We start from the raw sequence: 23,250 nt of genomic DNA, 5'->3' as shown, positions 1-23,250 counted from the left end.
GGGTGTCGTGAGGATTTTGAACCCAGAGGGGAAACACATTTATAAAATCATCATGTGGAAATATAACATTTTAGTGGCAAAAATGTTAGTTTTGGATTTGCAAATTTATCAGGTACATGAGGGATAGAAGGTGAAACGGACCCCATTATTTATTGCACAATTTTTCCCAAACGAGGTGCTGCCCCATATGTTGTCAAAAATTACTGTTAGGCCACACGTCAGGGCTGAGAAGGAAAGAATGCCATTTGGCTTTAGGAGAACAGATTTTGCTAGAATCAACATTTGCAGAGCCCCTGAAGGTGTCAGCACAGCAGAGAAACCCCAAAAGTGACCCTATTTTAGAAATTGTACTGCTCAATGAATTAATCTATAGCTGAAGTGACTATTTTGTAACATCCACGTCATGCTTTATTCTGTAGAATTACAAATATGCCTATTTAGTGCCCATATAGTGTTCCCCCTTACAGTGTAGAGCTCTCATATATTGTAGTGCCCCATACATTGTGCCCAGCTTATGCTTCATAAGACATGCACCCCGTAATTGTTAATTTCTCGCTCCCTGCTACAATAACAGCAAACATGTGGCAGCTTACTGTGGTTTAGCTACAATGAGGCTCAGAAGGAGGAGAGGGGCATTTGAATTCAGGAGCACAGATTTCACTGGATTTTATGCCTTTATTCTACTAGTAACGTGGCAACCCCCTTAAGTTCCAGAGACAGACGATGGACCGGAGTGGGGTCTGGTTTTGTGAAAAATTACGTTTTTTATTGGTAAAATTTTGGGGTACATAATATTTTTCGATCGCTTCCAGTATGAGGTTGGCCCACATTCTTGTGTTCTACGCTGAGCACTTACGTCCGGGTTTCCATGTAAATATCACATAAATGCCGTTCATACGAAACTATCAACAGAACTACCCAGCATATAGAGGCAGATGGAGACACTTTGGACTCCATTCAGCATCTGCTAAGGTAGTATCCATCTTTTTATGCATGCACAGATCTGTGGTTGCCCACACTTGTGCGCTAAAAAGAGGACTAAAATGATGGGACACCATTGGAACACAGACCAGTCCAAAGTGGATCTATCTGCCTCTTAAGTGAGTAGTTCCATCGGCATTATGTGAATTACAGTTTTGGGGATTTACACATAAACCAAGACATAAGCCCTCAGCGGAGAGCGCAGGATAAATGTGAGCCGAACCTTGTTCCGATTTTTGGGAGGTAGAATGAACAAATAGACAGCAGTACAAGAATAGTTCTTATTTTTATTTTGTGCAGTTCACCATGTGGTATAAGGGATTAGATCGCTTTATTTTTCAGGGGCGTACAATTCCAGTGATACCAGATTTGTATTTTTTTTTTATGTTTTGCTGCCATCACATACTAAAAATGCTTTTTTGTAAAAAAAAATAAATAAAAAAATAATTGCCATTCCGTCACCATATTCTATTCTATTTTTTTTAATCATTTGACGAACAGAGCTGCATAAGGGCTTAATTTTTGCATGATGAGTTGGAGAGTTTTTCGGTCCAATTTTGGGCTGCATAACATTTTTTTTGATTGCTTTTTATTCAGACTTCAAACACCGCAGGTCAGTTTATGTGGGGTGAAAAAAAAAAAAAAAAAAAGGACAGTGGGCATGAGATTTCTATAAATGCCACCCACTTTGCTAGAACTGTAAGAAACTGCGTTTTTTTGGGCAGCAACAATATGCAATGTCAAAACCTCATTGTGGAAACTTCACCTTAAGGTTATATTCACAAGTAATCTATAACACATAATTGATCTACATGTGCAATGACACATTTTGCAAGGCATTTATAAGTCTCACTCATTGCATGTAAATATAATATAAATAGCAGCAAATTTCTAACATTCCTCCTGCCCAGATTCTGCATCCCTGCACTGATCATAGGGCAATCAGCAGTATATTCCCAGACAAGGATTTTGGGCTCATCTTCCCACAGTGATTGGACATACGGTATATTAGAAAGTTGCACCCAGTCAGGAAAATCCACAATTGTTCTTCCCATCCTCCTGCACACCAGCTGATCTGTATTTTTACAGTAAAGTGACGAAAAACCAAACAGAGCAAAAAATTATAATAATTTATAATTATATATTAATTGGATTTTTTTTTTTTTTGCTGGAATGGATAGTATTTTAAAGGTTGTCTGTCACATTGTGAACATGATAGTCATGAAGGTGAAAATAAAAACTTACTCTGGCAGGTCCGACACCAACAAACATCTCTAGGAACTCCGAGCCATTGACTGTAATAAAAGGAACACTGGCTTCTCCGGCTGTGGCTTTTGCCAATAATGTTTTTCCTGTGCCAGGGGGACCTGTCAGAATAGCGCCCTGAAAAAAATTCTGGATGTCATTCTACAAATCACCATAGGTTAATGTGAAACAGTCATGTAAGTGCGGAAAAAAAAACAAACAAAAAAAATTGTTAAGCATGTAGGAGAATTGTTAATGATTACAGAGGCAAATATGGCAAGGCCCTACATCTACAAGGCTGAATACTGTTCATGGGGACTCCTGGTGGTCAAATGTGGCATTGCATTTGGATGTCAGTATTACCATTATGTGGTCAATGTGGTATTCACTGAAAGTCAGGAAAGGATCTAAAATAAATGGAAGCACATTCATCGCCTCCCCTATCTTGTGTATGACATAATATACTGCGATTCTCTAATATGGGAGGAACCAAATATGTTTAGATGCCTTATATGACCCAACATCATGCGTATCACTATAGCTTATAGAGGTTTTAATAGCTAGATTACCAGGCAGAGCTGCAGTCACAAGCATCTACGTCCTATTCATAACTGTATGAACAAGAGGATAAGCTTTTTCGAGCCCCCCAGCTCCTTTATGAAGTTTATTGGCAGGGGGACTGGGAGATGGTCTTGATTTCCCAAATACTGATATCTTATTTTAAAGGACTGGCCATCAATATTAAAGTCTTGAGAAACCCTTTGGTACAACTTACTACTTTTTTAGCTATTAACAGGTAACAAGAGCACAATGCCACAAGTAACAAAGGCTACAAAGTTGTGCTCTTTGGCTGGAGTCACACTAGAGAGGAATACGGACGAGTGCTATGCGATAAATTATATAAAAAAAAAATAAAAAAAAAAATCGCATAGCACTCAGCCCAATGTTAATCTACGGGGCAGCTCCCATCACCCGTAGTTTTCTCGGCTGTATTCTACATGCAAGGGAAATCGCAGCATGCTGTGATTTGCACCGTATATCGACCGAGACTCACCAATGAAAGTCTATGGGTGCGAGAAAAACTCACACACCACACGGACCATCAGTGTGACTTGCGAGAAATACGCAGCGGTGTCCTATAGAAAAGCCGGCAATTCAGTGCAGTGTACAGTAAAATCACACTGACAGGTTAGAATAGAATAGATAAAATAAATGTCTACACATAGTATATACTACCATTGACGTCACGGAGGCTGCGCAGAGTCCCCGCCTGACGCGGTGAACTTGACAGCGTGGGAAAATGTTCTGAAATTTTCCCACGCTAATGCGTTCATGTCCGGTCAGGCAGGGAGGCTGCGCAGGCAGCTTTTCATTTATTACACAGTGGTTTACAGCCCGGCCGGTAGCATTACCGCTCCCGGTTGTAAACTATTTAACCACTTGAGATGGATTGCAGCGTGGAACTTGACTGTATGATAGACAGGTATGGGATATTGTTGCTTTTTTATTTTGAATTTTTTTTCCAGAAGAACGAGGGCTTCCCTTGAATTGAGAGTGCAATAAAGATATTACAGATGTGCCTTTTCTGGGGTGGCTGGGGGCAGATGTTTTTAGCCGGGGGGGGGGGGAGGCAATATCCATGGTCCCTCTCTAGGCTATTAATATCTGCCCTCAGTCACTGGCTTTCCCACTCTGGCGGAGAAAATTGCGTGGGAGCCCACGCCAGTTTTTTCTGTTAATTAATCCTTTAATTTAACACCTACAGCTGGAAAATTTTTACACACACACACCTAACATTATTAGTGAGGGACACATAAAAATCTAACGGATATGCAATGGTTTACAGTATGTAAACCATGCCTCATATCCTGTCGGGTTCGGTAGTGATTTTACAGAACCGAACAATTGAATTATAGGCTATTCTGCTATCTAGCTCTGCATGAAATAAATATATTATATATATTTATTTTTTTTCAAGAATATTTGAGGCCATGGATGCATTATATGTCCACTTTGCAAGCCGGTGAGAGAATCTTGCCATATGGTTGTCACACGCATACTTTGATGAGAGAAAAAAAACTAAAACGCATCCTCGCGTTGCACATGGATGACATACGGATCACTGTTTGGGAACATTTCTGCGAATATCGTCCGTGACTCCAGCCTTAAAAAAAATTCTCTCTCATATAAACCCAATGCATTCACCTTTGGAATTTTTGCTCCTAAATCTTGGTATTGCTTTGGATTCTTTAGGAAGTTGACAAACTCCATAATCTCAAGCTTGGCCTCTTCACATCCAGCCACATCCTTGAACTTGACATCGATCTCATCCTTCAGCACTTTGGCAGTTGTCTCTCCGACACTGAAGAGCCCTCCCATACCGCGGCCCGTCCTTCCTCCAGTAGGACCTCTCCTCAGAGTGTACACAAGGAAAGCAAGAATAAGGAATGTTGGAAGGATGTTCAGAAAAAAGGACCTATGGACAGAATGAATATTTAGGTTAACACCCATCATATACATTACAGTCTTTGTAAGAAAGATTAAATCTCTTGCTATAGTAAAATGTCAATTGTGGAAGAAACCTTTATCATCTGCCGACTGGACTGGTGGTAGATACAGTTGTGGCCAAAAGTATTGACACCCCTGCAAATTCTGTCAGATAATACTCAGTTTCTTCCTGAAAATTATTGCAAACACAAATTCTTTGGTATTATTATCTTCACTTAATTTGTCTTCAATGAAAAAACACAAAAAGAATTGTCCTAAAGCCAAATTGGATATGATTCCACACCAAACATAAAAAAGGTGGTTGACAAAAGTATTGGCACTGTTCGAAAAATCATGTGATGCTTCTCTAATTTGTGTAATTAACAGTACCTGAAACTTACCTGTGGCACCTAACAGGTGTTGGCAATAACTAAATCACACTTGCAGCCAGCTAACATGGATTAAAGTTGACTCAACCACTGTCCTGTGTCCTTGTGTGTACCACATTGAGCATGGAGAAAAGAAAGAAGACCAAAGAACTGTCTGAGGACTTGAGAAACCAAATTGTGAGGAAGCATGAGCAATCTCAAGGCTACAAGTCCATCTCCAAAGACCTGAATGTTCCTGTGTCTGCCATGCGCAGTGTCATCAAGAAGTTTAGAGCCCATGGCACTGTGGCTAACCTCCCTAGATGTGGACGGAAAAGAAAAATTGACAAGAGATTTCAATGCAAGATTGTGCGGATGTTGGATAAAGAACCTCGACTAACATCCAAACAAGTTCAAGCTGCCCTGCAGTCCGAGGGTACAACAGTGTCAACCTGTACTATCCATCGGCGTCTGAATGAAAAGTGACTGTATGGTAGGAGACCCAGGAAGACCCCACTTCTTACCACGAGACATAAAAAAGCCAGGCTGGAGTTTGCCAAAACTTACCTGAAAAAGCCTAAAACGTTTTGGAAGAATGTTCTCTGGTCAGATGAGACAAAAGTAGAGCTTTTTAGGCAAAGGCATCAACATAGAGTTTACAGGAGAAAAAAAGAGGCATTCAAAGAAAAAAACACGGTCCCTACAGTCAAACATGGCGGAGGTTCCCTGATGTTTTGGGGTTGCTTTGCTGCCTCTGGCACTGGACTGCTTGACCGTGTGCATGGCATTATGAAGTCTGAAGACTACCAACAAATTTTGCAGCATAATGTAGGGCCCAGTGTGAGAAAGCTGGGTCTCCTCAATGGTTTGAGAGAAAGCACTGGAGACTTCTAAGGTGGCCAGCAATGAGTCCAGACCTGAATCCCATAGAACACCTGTGGAGAGATCTAAAAATGGCAGTTTGGAGAAGGCACCCTTCAAATATCAGGGACCTGGAGCAGTTTGCCAAAGAAGAATGGTCTAAAATTCCAACAGAGCATTGTAAGAAACTCATTGATGGTTACCGGAAGCGGTTGGTCGCAGTTATTTTGGCTAAAGGTTGTGCAACCAAGTATTAGGCTGAGGGTGCCAATACTTTTGTCTGGCCCATTTTTGGAGTTGTGTGAAATGATCAAGGTTTTGCTTTTTGCTTCATTCTCTTTTGTGTTTTTTCATTTAAGACAAATTAAATGAAGATAATAATACCAAAGAATTTGTGACTGCAATCATTTTCAGGAAGAAACTGAGTATTATCTGACAGAATTGCAGGGGTGTCAATACTTTTGGCCACAACTGTATATTAAGGGCCTCGCTAAGACTCCCACCAATCACAGGGGTCTCAGACCGCATATTACACCCCAATAACCAAACAACTGCAGTGTGGAGAAGTGTTGTCAAAACAGCAATTGAGCACATGTGATAAGGTCTTATATGATGGCTATGGGGCACAAAGAAACACATGAGAGCAGTACTCGGATGCCTCCATCAGCTGCACAGACAGTGAATGGTCGATGAAAGAAGCAACTCTGCAACTTTTTTTTTTTTTATTAATTAAAATCTGAAAATTCCAAGTGTGTATAAACTGTAAAAAAATGCAATTATGACATTGTAGATTAGCAAATTGTTTTTACAGTGTACATTCTGTGGTAAAAACGACCTTGCATCACAACTGTCTTAGTCAGTACAATTACAGCAATACCAAGCTTGCCCAGATTTGTTTTTTATTACTTTAGTAGTAAAAAATAAAAAAAAATAAAAAAAAATAAATAAAGCCTTAATGCTGTAATCATTCTCCAAGACCCATAACGGTTTCATTTTTTTGTCGATCGAGCAGTTAGGGCCTATTTTATTGCACGGAGAGCAGATGATGTTTTTATCGACTCCATTTTTGGGACAGATACCATATTTTGATCACTTCTAACTGCAAACAAGAATTTTGTAACGGGGGAAAATTGGGCGATTTCAAATATAATGTATGTATGTATGTATGTATGTATGTATGTATGTATGTATGTATGTATGTATGTATGTATGTATGTAATATATAAATGCATATATACACATACCGTATATACTCAAGTATAAGCCGAGGCACCTAATTTTACCACAAAAAACTGGGAAAACTTATTGACTCTTGTTATTTAAAATTTTGTAGTCTAAGGGTATGTGCGCACGTTGCGGATTTTGCTGTGGATCTGCAGCAGATTTGCCGCTGAGGATTCGCAGCAGTTTTCCCTGAGTTTACAGTACCATGTAAAACTATGGAAAACAAAATCTGCAGCGCACAAGGAAAAAAACAAGCGGAAACGTAGCACTGTTTATTCCGCAGCATGTCAATTCTTTGTGCAGATTCCGCAGCGGTTTACACCTGCTCCATAAAAGGAATCCGCAGGTGTAAAACCGCAGGTGGAATCCGCACAAAATCCGCAGTGTGGCTTAGGCTACTTTCACAGTAGCGTTATTTTGCATATGTCGCAATGCGTCGTTTATGAGAAAAAACGCATCCTGCAAAGTTGTCCGCAGGATGCGTTTTTTCCCCATAGATTTACATTAGCGACGCATTGCGACGTATGCCCACACGTCGCAACCGTCGTGCTTTGGCGGACCGTCGGCACAAAAAAACGTTACATGTAACTTTTTTTTGCGTATCGTGTCCGCCATTTTCGACTGCGCATGCGCGGCCGAAACTCCGCCCCCTCCTCCCCGGACCTTACCATGGGGCAGCAGAAGCGTCATAAGACTGCTTCCGCTGCCCACGTCGGGCATCACTTACAACGCGCGTCGGCACGTCGGGCCGATGCATAGCGACGGCCCCGTGCCGACGCTAGTGTGAAAGCAGCCTTATCTGTGGATTTACCAAAATCAGTCCGAAAAATAGGGATTTTTGTGTACTTACCGTAAAATCCTTTTCTCCGAGCCATTCATTGGGGGACACAGACCATGGTGTATGCTGCTGCCACCAGGAGGCTGACACTAAGTATTACAAAGAAAGTTAGCTCCTCCCCTGCAGTATACACCCCTCTGCTGGCTCCCAGCTAACCAGTTCGGTGCAAAAGCAGTAGGAGATCAATAACATATAAGCGTATAGCATGTCACATTATATATGAGAGTATAACATATCAAATGATAAAAACAAATACAACTAATAATTGGGGGACACAGCTCCCTCCCTATTATTAGTTGTATTTGTTTTTATCATTTGATATGTTATACTCTCATATATAATGTGACATGCTATACGCTTATATGTTATTGATCTCCTACTGCTTTTGCACCGAACTGGTTAGCTGGGAGCCAGCAGAGGGGTGTATACTGCAGGGGAGGAGCTAACTTTCTTTGTAATACTTAGTGTCAGCCTCCTGGTGGCAGCAGCATACACCATGGTCTGTGTCCCCCAATGAATGGCTCGGAGAAAAGGATTTTACGGTAAGTACACAAAAATCCCTATTTCTCCTTCGCCTCATTGGGGGACACAGACCATGGGACGTCCCAAAGCAGTCCCTGGGTGGGGACAACATCAGATCAGGCCGTGTAACCGCTACTTACAAGTGCGCCAAGGCGGCCTGCAAAGTCCGCCTGCCCAGACTCACATCTGAGGAAGTGTGTGAATTATAGTGCTTCAAGAATGCATGCGGACCTGAGACAGGGAGATAGGCTGACATCTAGCACGGAAGGACTCCTGGATGGTGAAAAGAATCCACCAGGCTAACGTGGCCGATGAACCCGGCTAAACCCTTCCGGTGACCATCGGGAAGCCTACTTACCATCGAGAAGCCCAAGCAAAGTGTCCAACCTTTGGAAGGACGCCGTCCTCGATACGTACCCACTTGGAGCACTCACTTCTTCCAGATTATGGAGAACCCATTCCGTTGTGTGGACTGGAGCCGAAAGATGAGAGGACGATGCCCCTGCAACAGTGGGAATACAAAACCACCTTGGCAACGAGGGAATGGGATGGCTTGAGGGCAACGATGCATAGATGGTAATAAGGAAAAAAGACTGAAAGGAACAGAGTGGGAAGCTCTGAAGACTCATCAGGATGACAAGAACGCATAGAAGAAAGGGGAGTGACGTTCCCTTATCGTAAAGTCTTTCTGGATCGAAAAAGGAGTGTACTGTAAGATCCCCAGGACCATTAAGGTCCCCCAGATCTAACGGTACGCGGTAGGGAAGAACTACAGGTGGAGACTCCCTGCGAGAAGGTCCATATTTCCAATTTTGACGAAATAAGACGGAGAAATACTAGTACCGCAAGCGAGAAAACCTGACATGGTCAGTGCGGGTCTCCCAGGATCACTGGGGGCCTTTTCCGCTTCCAAAAAGGTCTCAGACGTAGTGGAAGAGGAGTTATGGAAATTGGTACCGTGGAAGAAACGGAGTATGCACTGCGATGGACTTGGATCTTGCAGCCAAACCATGAACTGGAGTACATAGGCGTTCAGCTTGGACGCCATCCGACCTACATCTGGAGTACTCCAGTGAAGGCAGATGTGAAGGAAGACTTCCGAGTGAAGTTCCCACTCACTTGAGGAGAAAACCCTGACGGCTGAATATGTCAGCCGCCCAGTGTTCTACTCCAGGGACATGTACTGTTGAGATCACCGAATGATAGATCTCGGCCCATCAGAGAGTGCGAGGTACCTCGGCCATGGCGCTTGACTGTGGGTACCTGCGAGATGATTGACGTATGGCACAGCCGTGGCATTATCCAAATTGAAGACGGATGGTTGACCCGCCTAAGGGCAGTGGACCTGCTGTGGGATTGGCCGTACTGTTCAGATCCCCAGAGAAATGATCGGGAGAAGAAGACGGGCATTGGTATCCCTAATAACCATTGGACCAGAAGAAGGCTCTGGATGAGGAAGGAGCTTAGAAACTACCTTTTGAAAGCCTGATTGACTTGCTGAAAACGAGCGGAGCAAAAGAAAACTACTTCCGTTTTCATCTTATTGCTCGGAACCCTCCTAGCTAATTGAATGAACCGAGGGAATGAGTGATCAAGTGCACAAGCTCCGTGTTGAAGGGCCACGACCTTGACTCGAGAGAGAGAATTACCATCCTTCTTGTGCAGGATCATCGTCAAAGAGGATCTGCTGGGCTGGGAATGAGGAAAAAACTTGTCTAAGTTTAGCTGCTAGCCCATGAGAGAGGGTATTGCAAGTGATATAGACGACTTAGCGTAGTCCTTGTAGAGCGGCTAGAGAGTCGACCGAGTAGGGCAGGACGACCATGTTTCTAAGGTGCAAGAAGCGCATGACAACCGTCATGACCCTTGCGACCACTCTGGTGTGGTAGCCAGGCAGAAGGGCCAGGTCGTGAAAATATTGTTCGCGAATGGAAAGGCGAAGAGATTATAGTAGAGAGGAGAAATAGGTATGTGAGGGAAGAATCCCGGATGACGATGGATGCCAGAAAACAACCACGGTTCTCTGTTGAAGTAGTGGCTGAGCGGAGGAACTCCATCCGAAAAAAGAGAGGGCCCTGTCAAAGGTTGTTAGAAGTTTGGGGTCCAGAAATGGAGATACTTTTCATTCCCTCCATTTTGGAACCAAGATCCCTTAGATCTAGACTGTCCTGGCCAATGCTTCCACTGCTGGTTGAGCTTGAAGAAGAGATACGATCCCTTGCTAGTCTCCCGCTCAGAAGATTTGATTGGCCAGCTATACTGTGGAACGAAGTAGATAAGGTCTGGGACCCGGAGACTTTCATTCTCTCCCTTTGGTCAAGCAACCCATGTGGCGGCTAAGGAAGGGTAGAGCGCTAAACCCGAAACCACAGGACGGAACTAACTAGACCTGCTATCCGACCGTCTGTGGAATCGTAATTGATGATACACCGGTCAGGATACTGGTAGGAATACCGCAAGAAATTCTGCCCGGCGAGTCTGTCAAGTGACAGAATGCGGGACTGTGACCAGCAGGTCTCTGCCATCGTGCAGAGAAGAAAATAAGGAAAAAAATAAAAATAAATAAAAAACCTCGATCCACCATCTCTTAACAGGGAAGTGGAGAGGAATCGTCCACTTTCTTGCATCTGATACAAAGGGGGGAAAAACCTCCTTGTTGGGACGCCACAAATGTGTGCCTCAGTACATCCTCAGAATTGAGGTTTCCGAGTGGACAGGGCAGGTTGTGGCGATAGACCTGGATGCAGAAGAAGCTACATGGAGGCGACACTCCGTGTGCTCGTCTGTTGAAGGTGTGGGGGGAAATCGGAGCCCTTAAAGGGACCCGTCGCCCATAAAATTCCGACCAGGTATGGTATCCTACTTAGAGGTCTTCCAGTGCATCACCGTCAAATGTTGATGGAGATTTTCTAGAACCTGTACGTTTTTCTAGAATACTTGCGGCCCCTGCTAGCCGACGGCTCCCATTGTAGGAGAGGGAGCATGTGAGTGCTCCAGAGCTCAGTTAGGGTGACCAGCTTAGGATAGATGATGTGCCCTTAAGACCAGTAAATACTGGTCATGCGCTTTTAAGGCTAGGGGTTACTGGCCATGAGCCTTTAAGACCAGGGAATACTGGTCTTGTGCCTTTTGTAAGATGAAATACTGTTCATGTGCCTTTAAAAGCAGGGCATGCTGAAATCCAGGAGATAATGGTCATGTGCCCTTAAAACCAGGGTATGCTGGTCATTTGCGTTTAAGACCAGGGCGTACTGGTCCTGAGCCTTTAAGTCCAGGGCATAATGGTCACGTGCCTTAAAGACCTGGGCATACTGGTCGTGTGCCTTTAAAAGCCAGGGCGTACTGGACATGAGCCTTTAAGACCAGGGCATACTGGTCATGTGCCTAGAAAACCAGGACGTACTAGTCATGTGCCTTTAAGACCAGGGCATACTGGATATTGCGTTTAAGACCAGGGGATACTGGTCACGTGCCTTTAAGACCAGGGCATACTGGTCATGTGCCTTGAAAACCAGGACGTACTAGTTATGTGCCTTTAAGACCAGGGCATACTGGTTATTGCGTTTAAGACCAGGGGATACTGGTCACGTGCCCTTAAGACCAGGGCATACTGGTCATGGCCTTGAAAAACCAGGACGTACTAGTCATGTGCCTTTAAGACCGGGGCATACTGATTATAGCGTTTAAGACCAGGGGATACTGGTCACGTGCCTTTAAGACCAGGGCATACTGGTCATGTGCTTTTAAGACCAGGGTATACTGGACACGTGTCTTTAAGACCAGGGAATACTGGTCACGAGTCTATAAGACCAGGGCATGCTGGTCACGTGCCTTTAAGACCAGGAATACTGGTCATGAGAGGAATGTAGGAACAAGTGCCTTAAAGACCAGCAAAGCTGGTAATGTGCCTTTAAGAACAAAAAAAGCTGGTCATGCTCCTTTAAGACCAGGGATGCTGGTCATGTGTCTTTAAGACGAGGGCACACTTGCCATGTGCCTTTAAGACCAGTGCCTACTGGCCCTGTGCCTTTAAGACCAGGGCATACTGGCCTGATTAAGTACTAAGGAAAAAGAGACCGGCTTCTGGCAGAGCAGAGAATGCTGGGGATGTGACCCTTTTAAAACTAGGGGACCCTTAAGACCAGGGAATGCTGGTCCTGGGTTTAATAAAAAGGCATGGAAAGCTGGGGATGCACCTATGGGCCCAGCGACTACCGAGGCAGAGTAGCAAATACCAGGGAATGAGTCACCAGGGAATGAGTCACCAGGGAATGAGTCACCAGGGAATGAGTCACCAGGGAATGAGTCACCAGGGAATGAGTCACCAGGGAATGAGTCACCAGGGAATGAGTCATGAGAGCTTCCGTGCTGGGAACTCACAGCTCTCCGTTTGCAAGCCAGCATACTGTACTATACATTCTGTAGTGTGCAGGAGCACCAGAAAATTGCAGCCTTAAGTATATAAGGGGGGGGGGGGGGGGGGGCGATTCACCTTACTCAGGTTCTGAGTCCCCCCGACTGGAATAGCGCTGACTTCAGCGCTGAAAAACCGCCGGCCGCAGCCCCCTCCAGAAGAAATAGTGACCGCAATGGAGGAGGAGGAAGATGGCCGCCGAGATCTCGTCTGGAACGAGAAGCGCCTGAATAGGGGGGCGGAGCCGCTAGAAGGGAGCAAGCGGTGGGCGGGGCCTCCCGGGCTGCGGCCTAAACAGGGCCGAAGCCGGGGACTAAAGTTATGGCTTCGGCCGGCGCGCACCCGCAGACTGAGGGGGAAAAGTGCCGCGAAGCTCTGTGGGGACCCAGTCGCTATGGAGCCCTCCTCTGACCTTCGGAACACCCAAATCTCACGGAGCACTTACCCCAATATGGAGGGGGACCATGGCAGATGCTGCAGGTAGGAGCTGTGCCCGGGTAGATAGGCCGATGCAGGGTTGGGGAGCCTCCATCCACCATCCCTGCAGAAGAGGGGTGGAGAGGAACCGTCTGCCTCCTTCCATCATCCGCTTTTTCAGTGGTGATGCAGTGGGGGCTGCTCGGACGCCACGCTGGAAGGTGCCTCTGTACAGCCGAGGGTAAAACCTGGTGGACAGGGCTGAATGTCCGGCAATAGGCCTGGCTGCAGAAGAGGATACTGAAGGTAAAACTCCAGTGCTCGTCTGATAAGGGAGGGGGGAGATCGGTGCCCTTGAAGGGGCCCGTCGCCCCTAGAATCAGCTCAGGCAGTGGCTTCCCACGTCGCAGGAGAGGATACGGAGAGGTAAAACTCCCGTGCTCGCCTGTTGATGGTTCGAGGAGATCGGAACATGAAAGAATCCGTCGCCCCATTCGACCGTAGTAAAAAGTAAAAAAACGGAAAAAAAGAGTTCTTTGGGTCTGAATAGCAGACCCGTCCGTGTGCCTCCTACGGACACTAAGCAAGAACTGGTTAGCTGGGAGCCAGCAGAGGGGTGTATACTGCAGGGGAGGAGCTAACTTTCTTTGTAATACTTAGTGTCAGCCTCCTGGTGGCAGCAGCATACACCATGGTCTGTGTCCCCCAATGAGGCGAAGGAGAAAATCCGCAGAGTAATCCGCAACGTGTGCACGTTGCCTAAACCTTTGTTTTGGTCCTATGACTTTCATTGGGATATACTCAATTTTGCAACATAGTCTTGGAATATGTTAGGAAGATTACTTTTTTGGTGCACAAAATAACAATTTTTGTTTGCCCACAATTGTGGGTGTATTTTGTAGTTTGGTATCCCATAAAAAAAAAAAAAGTTGATTCTGACAGGAAGCTAAAGGTTTTCTGACAAGTCTGTTGTGCTGTACTCATTTATGATGAGCACTGTACATGATGACTCTTCGCCAATGGAATTTTAACAACAAGTTACTTAATAAATCTTCCCTATGTGTTTTGTTCCATTCCCTATGTGTTTTGTTCCATAGGTATTAAAAACTATGATTCTTAGCATCCAAAGAGCAGGCACGCTTTTTTTTTTTTAGATACATAACAAATGTGTGCATTGGGAATAATTCATTATATCACAAAATATAGCTAGACATTTTTCATCCATTAAATGAGGAAAAATTGAAGTGTTAAATATGAGGAGTCCAAAACCAGACAGGGAACTTAAACTTACCCATCACCTTCCACTGTGTACACCACAGGCACTCTATTCTCTGGCTCTATACCATACTCCTGCTGTGCCGTTTCCAAATTCCTTTCAAATGTGTCCACACTGCCAATATTAAACCAGACATATTTCTACATGTAAAAACAGAGAAAAAAAAATACAACAGATCACAAACTGAACTGCTCAAGAAACTGTGGTTACCAAACATACTGATCGTATTCCTAACAAGAAGGCTGTAAAATATCTCCAGACAAGTTCAGCGGAACCCGTCTGCACATGTTTACACGTCTTATAGTGTTATGGCTATATAGTTAGTTGCATGCCCCGCCATTAAGGATATGTCCCCATGATCAGGATTTAGCAGCGTTTTGGACACAGCATATTTTTGTTGCATCCAAAACGCTATGTTCTAATCAGAGAGGTAAATCCGCATGTGTTAACTGAACCATGCAGATTTACCGCATATAAATAATGGCTAGGGGTGAGACTACGCAGCAGAGACTAGTGTCTCCACTGCAGATAACTGACATGCTGCGGCTCTTAAACCCACACTGTGGATGAGGTTACGCAGCGTTAAATAGAAGCAGAGTGGCCATGGGATTTCTATGAATCAAATCCATTGTGCTTGTAACCTAGAACGCAGCGTTCTGGATGCAGCGCTGGTGAGCTGTGTCCAAAATGCTGCTATTACGGATCGTGGGCACATACCCTAAAGGGTATACCTTTTTTTTTTTTTTTTTTTTTAATAGAGACCAATGTGAGCTACAGCCTTCTTGACTTGACCAACTATAACGCAAATTATGAGATATTCAGAAACTAAATTTTACTAATGTAATTTGGTAGATCTCCTTTAACTTATGCCCATCCTGGATTACATACTCAACGACCAGGCAAGAAATAGTTAAATGTTTAAAAGAACAACAAACAAAAAAAAAAAACATATTGGGAGAAAACAAGCACCCAATACTACAAATTAAGTAACGGAAGTTACTTAGACACATTCCTATAATAAATCACAAATCTCTTACCCCTTCCATACTAGACTTTCCTGGAATAAGCACAACCCTTACGAAACGTTTATTTACAACTTGCAGACGGTCCACCTAAGAAAGAAAGTGAACAGTGATATACTCTGTTGTGGTATTAAAGGAAATGACAAATAATTGGTTTCCCCAACTGTCAGATCCCCGACTTGTCTCCTTTAGTAAATACTTGTGTTTCTCATGGGAAAAAAATCCTGGAGCATCATTTGTAAGCACTAGGCATTGAGCCATTCCTGGTGTTCCTCATGTAATTAATACATTTCACAGCACAGTGTGAATAGCAGGAATTAGTAAGCGGCTAGAAAATGCCCATATACGGTTTAACCTCTCTGCCAAATTTGAAAGGCTGCGGTATGCTTGATAGCTTATGCCATAACAAAAAAAAAAAAAAAAAAACATGACAAGCGACCCTCATATCTATTTGCAGCACACATTCTACGGAGATGTACGGACACAATATTTGGCAGGAAACTTAACCCACCAAACTTCGTATCATTGCACTTTGGAAACAGAATCTACCTGGATGTATGAATGATACATGTTCTGATGATCTCATGTTTAGCTTGTAGACTGTGTGCTGACTATGAAGATGCCAGTAAGTTCTTTCTAGTCTGACCCCTGCAGAGGTGAGGCTCTCCACACTCACCAGGCCTTGCGATAAGTAGTTATTTATAAAGTCTTTCCATGTGATTTCTACGGGAACCTTCCTGAAGAAGATGTAGTAAGTAGCAAAAGCCCAAAATCCAGTACATGCTAGAAAGTAGTATCGGAACTGGTTATCATCCCAAGGAAATTCACCCTGTAAATCAGAGATTAAAAGGTCATAAAAATCCTTATTTGAGCAAACAGTAAACAAAATTTTTTTTTACTAAGGTGTCGTTTTGCAAACCTTATATAGACAGTAGAAAAAATATGTCAAAGCTAGTGCAAGAAAAATAATGTCATCAACAGAAACCAACAAGATTGCAGAACTAATTGTTAAGAGTTTTTTTGGCAAATTAAATCAGCAATTTAAATACTAAGTATGGGAAACTGCTCCACTTTTCCTTTGCACCCCTATAAATAACTGTACATCAATGACATTGGCTGTTGGCAGAAACAGCAGTGGTTAAAGGGGTTTCCTGGGATTTTGACATTAACCCCTTAATGACTGCCAATACGTCTTTTAACTGACCAGAGATATAATAGAATAACATCCCCATACAGGTGACAATCCAGCAGCTGTCGTTTGTACACTATAGCTGACAACTTGCTGCAGCCACGATCAGTGTTGTCACCGTCCAGATCTGTTTAACCTCTTAGATGTTGCTGTCAATAGTGACTACATCATTATAAATGGTTAACAGTGTGTGGGGGCTCCGTCTTTATCCCAACTGGTGCGCTCAGATCATGATTGCGTGGTTCTGATGTTTGCGATGGCAATTCACGACCAAATAGCGGCCTTAGAGTCTGACAGCTATAGTAATCTGTTCAGAAGTTACAGACATTTAGGTGGTAAAAATACACATTTTCATTTATATCATACCACTTTGCATTAATTCCTGTAAAGCACCTGAAGGGTTAATAAACTACCTGACTGCAGTTTTCAATGTGTCAGGGGGTGCGGTTTTTAAAATGGTATCACGTTTGGGGGTTTCTCAATATACGAGACCCCTAAAGGCACTTCAAACATGGATAGTTCCTTAAAAAATAAATGTTGTAAATTTCCTTGTAAAAATGAAAATTTACTGCTACATTTTTAAACCTCCTAAAATGCTAACAAAATAAAATAACGTTTTACAAATGGTGCTGATGTAAAGCCGACATGTGGGAAATGTTATTTATTAATGTTTTGCTGTGGTATGACCATCTGGATTAAAGGGATAATCATTCAAATTTTGAAAATTGCTAATTTTTTTTACATTTTTCTCAAATTTTTGATATTTTTTTAAAAAAAAACAACATATCGACCGAAATTTGCCATTATCATAAAGTATAATGTGTCACGAAAAAAACCATCTCAGAATCACTGTGATTTGTTGAAGCATTGCAGAGTTATTACCACATAAAGTGACACTGGTCAGATTTCAAAAATTTGGCTCCGTCACTAAGGGGTTAAACATCATTCTTTAGGAAAAGCCATCAACATCAATGGCCTAACTTTTGGCATTATGTACTCTTTACCAGGCTTCTGTTTGTGACCTGCTAGATCGCTACAGTGTTGGTTGGGCGAGCCAGAAGTCATTATTCAATGCAAGTCTATGACAGCAAGAACTTACAGCCACCATATCTGATTAATGACCTTTCCCAAGGATTGGCAAACAATATCAAAGTCCCAGAAAATCCCCTTCCAATATAGTGATGTGCAAAGGAAAAGGCAAAAAAAAAACATTTAGAGCTGAATCAAACATTGAGAGAAGCAGATGAGAATGTAGTCAGCATGTGACCACAACTATGCAAATCGCATACTTGTGGTAATGTAACCTCCTATTTGCAAGGGGAACTCAGGCATTGAACACTCACAATTCTGTAATCTGCAGTCACATTCACACACACAGTGACTGCAGAAGAATCCCTAGTAGTGATGAGTGAATATATTCGTTGCTCGGGTTTCCTGAGCATGCTCAGGTGGTCTCCGAGTATTTGTTAGCGCTCGGAGATCTAGTTTTTGTTGACACAGCTGCATGATTTACAGCTGCTAGCCAGCCTGAGTACATGTGGGGGTTGCCTGGTTGCTAGGGAATCCCCACATGTACTCAAGCTGTCTATCAGCTGTAAATCATGCAGCTGAGGCAACAAAAACTAAATCTCCGAGCACTTACAAATACTCGGAGATCAACAGAGCATGCTCAGGAAAACCCGAGCAACGATTATACTCGCTCATCACTAATCCCTAGGAAACTAAATCATTAATTTCTACGTTCTGCGCTTTTCAAAATTGATAAAGCTGAAAAGGAGCTCACCTTTTGCACTCTTGACCACCAATCATCCGATTTCCCACTCTTCTTTCCACCTTTATTGCCACCTCCACCTGACTCACCACCTCCACCTGAGGAAGTCTTCTCATTTTCTTTAGCACCTACTTCATATAAAGAAAAAAAAGGAATAATAGTAATAACTTATTAGAGCATATTTATCAAAGATGTATAGTATTTAGACACTGCAAACAGACTAGACAGTCTTAAAATTCACAAAAGTGATCAAAGTGTTTTATGCTGTTAGATAATTTTAAGACTGCCTGGTCTAACTTGACATTGACTATTAGTTGGCTTACTTTGTGGCAGAAAGATATGGTACAATTTTGGCACAAAGTATCACACATTCAGAATCCACACACCCCTAGGCGTTCAAGTTGGAAAAAGGGTTTAAAACATATCAAATACGGCGCACGTCATGAAAGTCAGTTTTTGGCACAAATTATGCCAGAATTCAGGGGCATTTTTCTTGAGAAATGTCTCACTTTGTGTATGAAAAACTACACAGAAAACTAGAAATAAACACTAATCTCCATTCACACAGACACTTATGATTTATCCTGTAGATACACAGTTGTGCTCCTTGTAGAATCTTAGGGTTTCTCCGCAATATGAGTTTCAAGAGCTTTGTTACAAAGATGGTCATATATTTGTATCATGCCGTATTGTATACATATATATTTTTCCTTCAGGTATTGATATAACCTACAAAAACAGATGATCCATAATAACACTGGAGCATTTACCTTTTGTATCATTTGCATTCTTGCCGTTTTTGCCATTTGGGAAGTATTTCTCAAAACCTGAAAGAAGTAAAAACCGAGTGAAGCACAAACAATTTAATAAATCGGATTACGAATAACGTAATACTATATTCCAGCTCTGACTGGGCAATCGCTCATCAATGATGAATGTAGTGATTGCTGTGCTCCCTCCAGCACATAGACCAATAGAACAAACCTTTAGGGGGCTGAGAGCACAGGCGTTGGTATGCAGCTAGAACATTGGCCAGGAAGGCGTTCTTTCGGACATCCCTGGCTTGAGTCTGAATCTGAAAAACAAAGACAGTTCATGTCAATTCTCCTAGAGACAGCTGATTACTACAGACAGATAACAGAGCTGTTTACCCACTTACTTTATCCATTCAATCGACACTCGGGGTCAGCAGGAAAAAAAAAAAACTAGCTCTTTAGGGCAGACTCGATCATGCACTACGGCTATGTCTAAGCCCTATTCTATATATTCCTTCCCATCCCTTGGTTGAACTTCATGAGCATGTGTCTTTTTTTAACCCTACTAATTATATAATAATTTTCCTTACAGACTGTAGGCTAATATACTTCTCAAAATTTTTCTCATGGTAAGTTTTCATCTTAAGCAGACATAGTTTTTAACTATTTTTTTTTTTTAAACAAGAAGTGTAATGTGTCCCAAATTGCCTCCGTTTTCAGACACACTGTCTGTACGAAGCCTTAGTCTACGTTCACATTAGCGCTCGGCGCCGCAGCGTCGCCGCATGCGTCATGCGCCCCTATATTTAACATGGGGGCGCATGGACATGCGTTGGGCAGTGTTTTGCGACGCATGCGTTTTTTTGGCCTCAAGCGTTGGGCGCAGAGAACGCAGCAAGTTGCATTTTTTTTGCGTCCAACTTTCGGCGAAAAAGGACGCATGTGTCGCAAAACGCAGCGTTTTAGCGTGCGTTTTGTTGCGTTTTTGTTTGCGTTGTGCGTTGCGTCGCCGACGCAGCGGCGCACAACGCAAATGTGAACGTAGCCTTACTTCAGGAACTGAACTTTAATTTGTTATGGTAATTAATTTCTACTTTTCTTTGATTATTATTTAAACTATTGAATATATATTTGTTAATTTTGTATTTTAGTATTAGCTTTATAAGTGTTATTCATAAAAGCAATAACACAGGGCCTTGTAAAGGTATCTTTGTGTTAAGCTTCCTTTGTTTCTAAAAGTGTAGTAAACTGGACAGGGCCAGTCTGAAAGGAATTCAGCAGAATCCATAATTTACAACATTGTTAATGCCAAATTAAATATCTTCTTTCTTAGGCAATGTAATGTATTAATCCATTCCCACTTCCCTTATATTGGTGGTTGTAATATAGACGTATGACTGGGCATCTGAGATTCAGACAAGCCCGTACACTAACAGACCCTGCTTGTGCGCCCTTGCCTCCGATCAATTGACTCCCTGATTTGATCAAAACAGGAAAACGTGTGAAACCTTTTGGAGTTTCTCCTAAAGCTTTCCATACAGGTTTCCACATCACATTTAGGAAAGCTCATGTATTGCATTCCAAAATCCCACGCGAGGGAGACGACTCTCAACCAGCCAAATGCTGTGTTCCAAAAGTAACCACCAGAGTTATAAATTCATCTCTGAAATCCTAGGTCTAAATCATATATACATCCAATGACATCACAACAGATCTATACCCTCCAAGAATACCGATATACTAGTAGTTAGTAGAGCAGCTACAACTAATAACTCTTGTCATTTCCATCAGGAAATCAACATGTCACAAAGCAGAAGAGCACTGGAGAGATCTGCAACATCAGGTCCTGCTCGCACACAGGGGTATTACCATCTCTGAGTATTACACTAGAAAAGGGCAGAACACTGATCTGTCAGTGGCCCTGACTGCTGCCAATCCGGAGAATGTAGGGGCTGCAGTGATCGTTTACTGCTGTGGCCCCATGGCCCACTAACCTTTCACTGTGGCTGTTACTGTATCGCACTGTGGATGGCACCAGCCAGAGGGGACGCCCGCCCACTACCAGAGGGGTCGCCCGCCCACTACCAGAGGGGACGACCGCCCACTACCAGAGGGGACGCCCGCCCACTACCAGAGGGGACGCCCGCCCACTACCAGAGGGGACGCCCGCCCACTACCAGAGGGGACGCCCGCCCACGAGGGCGTGGTGCCGTACACCGTGTCCTCCCCGACCCTCCTGAGACACAGAGCTGACACCTTACACCCAGATCCAAGGCCCAGGAGAGGGTAGGCTGTAATGGAACAGAACAGAGGCTTGTGTGCCCAGACTGTAGTGTTAGTGGCTGACTCCTGAGGCTCAGGTGTGCCCCAATCTCCCACAGTCACTGAGGAGTGGGTGCATGAGACCCCCAGAGCTCAAGAGCAGCAGAGAGAAGTGTAAAGTGTAGACCACAATGGCCGCTCTAACGAGCACCAGGGGGCGCCACTATCAACCCATTGACATGTCTCGTAGCGCTATAGGAAAGAGTAGGAATGGGACTCACTCTCCTCAAGCAGCAGGCCCCCACCCGCCGGCTGTGCGGTAGCACGGGAAGCAGCGCCCCGGTGAGAGGACGGCAGAGCCCGTGCACCAGCAGGCAGCGGTGAGCCATGACCCGTCTGTAGACGCCGAGCAGCCGTCACGTTATGTCAGCACCATCACTTCTCCCAATACGACCTCCACGGGCTCCTACTGGCGCGGACCACTGACGTCACCGCCAGCAGCCAATCACAGACCTGTGTTACCGGTCGTGGCTTGATGACATTCCGGGACGTGGGCGTGCCGTCTGGTGACAGTACTGACCATGTGATCTCTCCTTGGCGTGACGTCATGATTGTTGTAACCACTAACCACAAGGCTTAGTTGCGTGCCGGAAGTCACGTGTATTACCGGGGTGATCGGTGTGCATCGTAGTAATAGCCTGTCTATACAGGCCCGCACCGGCATCGTACAGCACTGACCACTGCAGAGTGCGGTCAGGGGGACTGCTGCTGCCCCTGATCCCGCCCACTTCCTATTGTCTTATGTGACTGCTGCCCCTGATCACCACCCACTTCCTATTGTATTATGTGTCAGCTGCCCCTGATCCCGCCCACTTCCTATTGTCTTATGTGACAGCTGCCCCTGATCACCGCCCACTTCCTATTGTCGTATGTGTCAGCTGCCCCTGATCACTGCCCACTTCCTATTGTCTTATGTGACTGCTGCCCCTGATCCCGCCCACTTCCTATTGTCTTATGTGACAGCTGCCACTGATCACCGCCCACTTCCTATTGTCTTATGTGACTGCTGCCCCTGATCCCGCCCACTTCCTATTGTCTCATGTGTCAGCTGCCCCTGATCCCGCCCACTTCCTATTGTCTTATGTGACAGCTGCCCCTGATCCCGCCCGCTTCCTATTGTCTTATGTGACAGCTGCCCCTGATCACCGCCCACTTCCTATTGTCTTATGTGAAAGCTGCCCCTGATCACCGCCCACTTCCTATTGTCTTATGTGTCAGCTGCCCCTGATCCCGCCCACTTCCTATTGTCTTATGTGACAGCTGCCCCTGATCCCGCCCACTTCCTATTGTCTTATGTGTCAGCTGCCCCTGATCACCACCCACTTTCTATTGTCTTATGTGTCAGCTGCCCCTGATCCCGCCCACTTCCTATTGTCTTATGTGACAGCTGCCCCTGATCCTACCCACTTCCTATTGTCTTATGTGACAGCTGCCCCTAATCCCGCCCACTTCCTATTGTCTTATGTGTCAGCTGCCCCTGTGATCAGTGCTGTCAGTCAGCAGCTTGTGCCCCTGGTGTACAGTGTGGACTATAGACACTTGCAAGAAGCAAATTGTC

General features: G+C 44.1%; 1 protein-coding gene across 4 annotated transcripts in view; it reads right to left on the bottom strand.

Moving 5' to 3' along the window:
- AFG3L2 (AFG3 like matrix AAA peptidase subunit 2) overlaps positions 1-22,391 on the bottom strand; it is a 56,213-nt gene extending 33,822 nt beyond the window's left edge. The window contains exons 1-9 of one of the 4 annotated variants that reach the window (XM_077270165.1): positions 22,213-22,391; positions 19,600-19,690; positions 19,386-19,442; positions 18,628-18,746; positions 16,332-16,484; positions 15,671-15,745; positions 14,649-14,773; positions 4,432-4,702; positions 2,227-2,364 (exon numbers count right to left, since the gene is read on the bottom strand). In XM_077270165.1, coding sequence (XP_077126280.1) covers positions 2,227-2,364; positions 4,432-4,702; positions 14,649-14,773; positions 15,671-15,745; positions 16,332-16,484; positions 18,628-18,746; positions 19,386-19,442; positions 19,600-19,690; positions 22,213-22,356 — 1,173 coding nt within the window. In that variant the 5' untranslated portion in view covers positions 22,357-22,391. Of the gene's footprint in view, positions 1-2,226; positions 2,365-4,431; positions 4,703-14,648; positions 14,774-15,670; positions 15,746-16,331; positions 16,485-18,627; positions 18,747-19,385; positions 19,443-19,599; positions 19,691-21,913; positions 22,139-22,212 lie in introns of those variants that run through there. The other 3 variants (XM_077270166.1, XM_077270168.1, XM_077270169.1) reach the window with 3 other exon arrangements.
- Positions 22,392-23,250: the final 859 nt, after the last annotated feature.

The sequence above is a fragment of the Ranitomeya variabilis genome, chromosome 6 (assembly GCF_051348905.1).
Source record: "Ranitomeya variabilis isolate aRanVar5 chromosome 6, aRanVar5.hap1, whole genome shotgun sequence".
Classification (NCBI taxonomy): domain Eukaryota; kingdom Metazoa; phylum Chordata; class Amphibia; order Anura; family Dendrobatidae; genus Ranitomeya; species Ranitomeya variabilis.
Note: the sequence above shows the minus strand (reverse complement) of the source record. Positions and strands in the feature narration are given on the sequence as shown.